We start from the raw sequence: 7,500 nt of genomic DNA on the forward strand, positions 1-7,500 counted from the left end.
GAGGCCTGGGACTGCTTCAGGGGGCAGCTATAGAGGCCTGGGGGGCTTCAAGGGGCAGAACTTGATGAGGCTTCTTATCAGTAGTCTGGAGAGATGAGTGATGTTGGCTGGATTAGTGCTGCTGCTCTGTCTGGCACTACTGCAGGCTAGCGGGTGCACCAGTGGGATTCCACACTCTGTAGATCTGCCTTGGCTAATACACCCAAGTGCACTGTGCCTAGCTGGTTGGCTAATACACCCAAGAGCACTGTGCCTAGCTGGTTGGCTAATACACCCAAGCACACTGTGCCTAGCTGGTTGGCTAATACACCCAAGAGCACTGTGCCTAGCTGGTTGAGCTAATACACCCAAGAGCACTGTGCCTAGCTGGTTGAGCTAATACACCCAAGAGCACTGTGCCTAGCTGGTTGGCTAATACACCCACACTGTGCCTAGCTGGTTGAGCTACTCCAGATGCACTGTGCCTAGCTGGTTGTGGTCCTAGCTACACTGTGCTGCCATGGTTTAGCTGAAACCACTAGTGTCACTAGTATCAAAGTTGGAGTGTTAAGTTCCATTTATTCTATTTAGAGTCTACTGTAATATTTCAATACTGCAGTTTACCAATTTGGAGTAGGAAATGCACTCTGGAATGTGTTAAATTCCACTCTTTGACACTGCAAAATGTACTGTGCTGTCATGGTTTTGCTGGTACAATCTGTGATTTATTGGTTATGGTGGTTCAGCTGGTTCCAACTGCACCCAGTGTTACTGTTTTAGCTGGTAGTGTGTGTGTGTGTGTGTGTGTGTGTGTGTGTGTGTGTGTATGTGTGTGGTCCCATCTGTGTCTTACTGGTTATGGTGGTTCAACTGGTCCCAACTGCACCCAGTGTTACTGTTTTAGCTGGTAGCTGGAAGCGTGTCAGGTGTGAATTCTGTACCTTGGTCCTGAAGGGTTCTGGGAATCCTCCGTGCGGAATACCGATGTGTCCCTGCAGGAACTCGACCACGGAGAGCGGGAACGAGAGCTCATCTGCCCGCTCCTCCACCTCGGCCCGTGTCAGAGAGTTCTGGACCATGAACTGGGCCAGGTCGCCCACGATCTTAGAGGACGGGGTCACCTGGAGACAGCGGCAGGAGAGAGACAGGGTCATTAGAGAGACAGGGTCATTAGAGAGACAGGGTCACCATGGAGACAGGGTCATTAGAGAGACAGGGTCACCATGGAGACAGGGTCATTAGAGAGACAGAGGCGGGAGAGAGACAGGGTCACCATGGAGACAGGGTCACATGCTCAAGAACCGCTTTGCTTTCTGACAGGGTTAGAACAGCAACCACAGAGCCAAGTGCTACTCTAGCGTCCAGGTCTGCACTGCATACACTGTAAACACAGAGCCAATCTAGTGACCAGGTCTGCACTGCATACACTGAAAACACAGAGCCAAGTGCTAATCTAGTGTCCAGGTCTGCACTGTATCTGTAAACACAGAGCCAAGTGCTAATCTAGCGTCCAGGTCTGCACTGCATACACTGTAAGCACAGAGCCAAGTGCTAATCTAGCGTCCAGGTCTGCACTGCATACACTGTAAGCACAGAGCCAAGTGCTAATCTAGCGTCCAGGTCTGCACTGCATACACTGTAAGCACAGAGCCAATCTAGTGTCCAGGTCTGCACTGCATACACTGTAAGCACAATGACAGGGCAGATAGAACAAGCAGATGGAGATGGAGATGGAGAGAGAGAGAGAGAGAGAGAGAGAGAGAGAGAGAGAGAGAGAGAGAGAGAGGGGGGGGGGGGATAGGCTAGAGAGAGAGGGAGGCAGAGAGAGAGAGAGAGAGGTGAGAGGAGAATGTTTCTACAAATATCAGAGTTCATGTCAGGGCCATTATCTGTGTTGGTACAAAACAGACAGGAAGATGAATAGAGAGAGGGGGAGGGAGGAAAAGAGAAGGAGAGAGAGATAGAAAGAAACAGAGAGAGGGGGGAGGGAGGAAAAAAAGAGGGGGAGAGAGAGATAGAGAGATGAAGAAAGAACGAGGATAACAGAGAAAGACAATGAACATGCCACTAAGCTGAGGCCCACTGACAGGCTAAATAACAAGGACAGCACAGGAAACCAGGCTGTCTCTGTGTGTGTGTGTGTGTGTGTGTGTGTGTGTGTGTGTGTGACAGAGAGAGATGTGCTGGAACAGACAGCAGGCCCCTGCGTCGGTAATGACTATCTGAGCAGGAGAGAGGGAGGCGAGCATAGAGGAGAGGAGAGGAGAGGAGAGGAGGAGAGGAGAGGAGAGGAGAAAGGCCAACTATCTTTGATCACTTAATTTAGCCCAGTTAGGCCTGAGCAAGCGCTCACTAATGCCACTGATTAGAGGCAGATCAGACAGCACTTAATTTAGCCCAGCTAGGCCTGAGCAAGGGCTCACTGATGCCACTGATTAGAGGCAGATCAGACAGCACTGCTGCTCCCAGATCAGCTAGGCCTGAGCAAGCGCTCACTGATGCCACTGATTAGAGGCAGATCAGACAGTACTGCTGCTCCCAGATCAGATAAACTCTCCGCTCTCAGCAGGGCTTTCTCTTGGACAGGGAAGGCAGAGTGGGGATTAACACACACACACACACACACACACACACACACACTGGTAAAAAAAGTTTAATCGCCGTTCCATATCAATGCTTATGAATGGTAACTATAACATCGATAGTAGGACGACGGTTGAGCCTGGAGGCAGGCTTCGCAACAATGGAATCACCTGTAAACAAGCTAACTGTCCATGCTATCGCTGTTATAGGGCCAACAAAAGAAGTACAACAAGCTGAACTAGAAAAAAAGCTTCTTTTTAAACGGAACCGCGTGTTTCCTTTGCTTTACAGTGGCAACCGGGTGATAAGTGGGATAACGGCCTTTGAGGTGTGTCCAGTTATACGGAATTAATGGACTTGGGCGGTCGTGGACTCCGCTGCGCGTCGGGGAGTTTTTGCCCCTCGCCCTCATCCATTAATTCCGTATAACAGGACACCTCGGCGGCCGTTATCCCTTACATCACAAACACTAACAAACACACCTACACACAAACATATAGAGATACACACACTCACTACACACACTCCATGCTGAAGACTCTATATACAGTACATACACTACCTATTCTCTTTGATTTGTCTGTTTATGTCTTAACCAGATGAAACACACACACACACACACACACATAAATATATATTTGTATAAGGAAGCCAATGGCATTTCCCCCCGTGACATCAGCTACTGCGCTGCCCTTTGATTGGTCAAGTGCTCAGGAGCCCTAACCTCATAATCTTATAGTCTTTTCTCTCCAGTGAAAAGGCATTGATCACGAGCCTGGCTGTGTAATGATAGAGCACACAGGCACAGCGTCTCTTACACACACACACACACACACACACACACACACACACACACACACACACACACACACAGTGTCTCACACACACTCACACACACGCACACACAGACCCCAGTCGTCGGCAGACCATTCAGTGATCCTGCAGGGGTTACCAGGTGTGCTGGACTCTTGACTGGAAGGGATTTGTGTGTCGCCCTCGACAACGGGGAGGCAGCAACACAACCTCAGCTTCCTATTGGCTACTGAGCTACAGCGCATCTACAGGGCAAAAAACAGCCCTGCAAGAAGAGGTGTTACACACACACTGTTAAAGGAGTTCGGTCTCATACAGAACTACTGAGGTGCCTGAGCCCGGGGAAGGCCTGGCTGACGCGCTAGATGTTATGAGTGCTACGCTCACTTGATTGCCCTGTGCTAAACAAACGCATAAGACAACTGTTGATGCTGAAAATCCAAAGTGGTCCATTTATTCCAATACAGCACTTGTCCATAGTTTCCATCAGTAGCAATACAAAAGTGCCGCGCGCAAGCGGTCAAAAACCCTTTGCCCTTCCGGGTCAGACACCTGCCAACAACATTGTATTTGCTACCTTTATACCTAAGACATACGCCACCCAGTGTTAGACAAAGGAACAATAATCTGAACACAACACAGCATTTGGCTCTTACACACACACACCCCCTAAGAAGCATGCTCAATGATGTAGATTAGTTTCTCAGTTGCTCCATCACGCATTCCTTTTAAAACAGAGACTCCAGTCTTCAGGTGTGTTTGGTCCTTTGTGGAGCAGAGAGCACCACTGCAGCCTCTAGATTACAGCAGCACTGCAGCCTCTAGATTACAGCCTCTAGATTACAGCAGCACTGCAGCCTCTAGATTACAGCACCACTACAGCCTCTAGATTACAGCACCACTACAGCCTCTAGATTACAGCAGCACTGCATCCACTAGATTACAGGATCTAGATTACAGGCTTTAGATTACAGGATCTAGGGCAGCATTTTTCCAAATGGGTGCCGCATGCTCAGGGGTGCTGCAAGCCAGAAAAGTTTGGGAACCACTGCTCTAGATGACCAGCATTGTTACCACTGTAGAGACACTGATTTATACGCATTTCAGGATAATCTTCCCATTTGCTGCTTACTGAATTGGATGTTCATTCTAAATCAAAAGTAGCTGTGTGTGCATGTGTATTAGTATGTGTGTGTGTGTGTGTGTGCATTTTTGTGTGTGTGTGTGTGTGTGAGTGTGTGCACATGCATGTGCATTTCTGTATGTGTGTGTGTGTGTGTGTGTGTGTTTGTGTGTGTGTGCGCATGTGAATTTCTGTGTGTGTGTGTGCAGACATGGGCAGTATTTCAATTATATGTATTTAAAATATGTATTTAATTACTTTAGCGTATTTTGTAATTTGTATTTTGCAGGATTGGAAAAACTCAAATGTAGTTTGTAACAAAATACTTTGTAGGGATTTGAGTATTTCAACTACTTAAATACTTCTCAAATAAGCCAAAATGTCATCACTCAATTAAATATACTACCCAGCCCGCTATAACATGACAATAGGCAATGCTTATCATAAAGCCAAAGGCCAGAATCTTGGTGAATCTGGTTTTAAGAATAGGCTGGGTGCCTGGAGATATCCCTTGGGAAATTCCCTATATTCAACTGTAAAGTTGACCTAAACATTTCATTACCTTTTTTGGAAGAAAAGCATGAAATGTTTACCCATTTTCCATTTTTCTTGCTGTGGTATGCCACATTGTGACCAACTTAAAAGTGTTAGATCCAACCTCCTTCTATTATGATCCCCTCTGAACATGTGTAAAGTAAAAAAAAAAATGAAAAGAAAAGTCAATTGTGGGAGCCAAAATGGTCAACTTTATCACCCTTCTGTAACGACATGGGGTGTAAACCCAATTTGTTTGTTTATGTCAATTTTTTGTCACCCTGTACAACTTAAAGCCCCTTAGAACCCCTTAGAACATGTCAGGAAGTTGAAAGAAATTAAAAAAAGTAACTAGGAGCTTAAATTGTCAGGTGTGTTAAGTGCTACAAGACTACAATTTGATAAGATACTGAGGGAGAATATTAGGACCACGGCCTTTGACCCCATGACCTTGAGTACCTAATAGCTGATGTTCATTCTCACTACAGGACAGTATTAAAACTTGGATTTGACATGAGGATTTATGTAAGGAGTAACATCCGCTGAGGTGTCCTGATATGCAGAAATAATGGAGGAGATGGAGACAAAGACCTCCCGGAGTGGAATTCTCTCCCAAGTTAATTCATTCCGAATATTGGGACACCTTATAGGTTGTTATTCTGTTTATCCCCCATGTTGCCAGTAGGCATGCATTTATAGCACAACAAGGGAAATGTAGTTCAGTTTAAAAAGAGGCCAACCTGTCCAATTTGTTGTACTACTTTCATTGGTTACGGAAAATGATGGTGGGTAGTTTGCTTTGTTACAGTTGATTCCACTGTTGCGAAGCCTGCTTGTCAGTTCAATCATTGTTTACATTGATATGGGATGGTGATTACATTTTTTTACCAGATCTACTTCATAGGTGCCCCAATGTACAGAATTAATAGGCCCCTGCCAACCTATCAAAAATAGTATTTCTTGTCTCTTGGAGATACATTTTCAATAATATGCCTTGTTAGTATACCATGATTATTGTGTGGGTATTTTTGTATTTCCAAATGACCAATTACTTGTATTTTAATTAAATACATTTTTCACATCAGTATTTTGTATTTTATTTTGTTACATTTCATGAGCCAGTATTTGTAATTTGTAACAAAATAGTTTTTGATGTATTTGTGCCCACCTCTGTGTGTGTGTGCGCGCGCACAAGTGCATTTCTGTGTGTGTGTGTGTGTGTGTGTGTGTGTGTGTGTGTGTATGTGTATGTGTATGTGTGGTGTGTGCGTGCGTGCGTGTGTGTGCGTATGCGTGTGTGTGCGCTCACCTTGATGAGGTCCCCCAGCAGCTTGTTGGCCTCGGCGTAGGCCTTCTTGACCTCCTTGAACTTGTGGCCCAGCCCCATGCTGTGGGCCTGGAAGTGCAGGTTGGTGTACTGGCCGCCCGGGATCTCGTTCTCGTACACGTCCGCGTTGCCGGACTTCATGGTGGCCGTGCAGTCGAAGCAGGCGTACAGGCCACGCGCCACCTCCCAGTACTCGCTGTAGTCAAACACCTTATCCAGCGAGATGCCTGCAGGGGGAGGACAGGGTTAGTGTTACTGTGTTGGACTGCTGTGTTATGTGTTAGTGTGTTGGACTGCTGTGTTATATGTTAGTGTGTTGAACTGGTGTGTTATGTGTTAGTGTGTTGGACTGGTGTGTTATGTGTTAGTGTGTTGGATTGGTGTGTTATGTGTTACTGTGTTGGATTGGTGTGTTATGTGTTACTGTGTTGGATTGGTGTGTTATGTGTTACTGTGTTGGATTGGTGTGTTATGTGTTACTGTGTTGGATTGGTGTGTTATGTGTTAGTGTGTTGGATTGGTGTGTTATGTGTTAGTGTGTTGGATTGGTGTGTTATGTGTTAGTGTGTTGGACTGGTGTGTTATGTGTTAGTGTGTTGGATTGGTGTGTTATGTGTTACTGTGTTGGATTGGTGTGTTATGTGTTACTGTGTTGGATTGGTGTGTTATGTGTTAGTGTGTTGGATTGGTGTGTTATGTGTTAGTGTGTTGGATTGGTGTGTTATGTGTTAGTGTGTTGGATTGGTGTGTTATGTGTTAGTGTGTTGGATTGGTGTGTTATGTGTTAGTGTGTTGGATTGGTGTGTTATGTGTTAGTGTGTTGGATTGGTGTGTTATGTGTTAGTGTGTTGGATTGGTGTGTTATGTGTTAGTGTGTTGGACTGGTGTGTTATGTGTTAGTGTGTTGGACTGGTGTATTATGTGTTGTGTTATTGTATTGGATTGGTGTGTTATGTGTTATTGTATTGGAGTATCATGTGTTATGTAAGGGATAATGGACGACATGGCATTTGGTGCATGTTCGAGGTGATAAAATTCCCCGACGCGCAGCGGAGGCACCTGGTAAGTGCATTTCTTTCTATAATGTATCTCCAAGACTAGGGAGTTTTTCCTCGCCCCTGTTAGTCATGGGCTCTCTCTG

The 7,500-nt window shown here is 45.8% G+C and overlaps 1 protein-coding gene across 1 annotated transcript in view; it reads right to left on the reverse strand.

The window, feature by feature from the left end:
• pcxa (pyruvate carboxylase a) overlaps positions 1 to 7,500 on the reverse strand; it is a gene marked incomplete at its 5' end in the record, with an annotated part of 170,382 nt that overhangs the window by 17,894 nt on the left and 144,988 nt on the right. The window contains 2 exon segments of the mRNA XM_076273573.1: positions 921 to 1,100; positions 6,342 to 6,586. Of these exon segments, the coding sequence (XP_076129688.1) occupies positions 921 to 1,100; positions 6,342 to 6,586 (425 nt within the window).

The sequence above is a fragment of the Alosa pseudoharengus genome, unplaced genomic scaffold, assembly GCF_046254945.1.
Source record: "Alosa pseudoharengus isolate Yale_2024_CS ecotype anadromous, Long Island Sound unplaced genomic scaffold, YU_APseudo_1.1 YU_APseudo_1.1_scf_8, whole genome shotgun sequence".
Taxonomy (NCBI): domain Eukaryota; kingdom Metazoa; phylum Chordata; class Actinopteri; order Clupeiformes; family Clupeidae; genus Alosa; species Alosa pseudoharengus.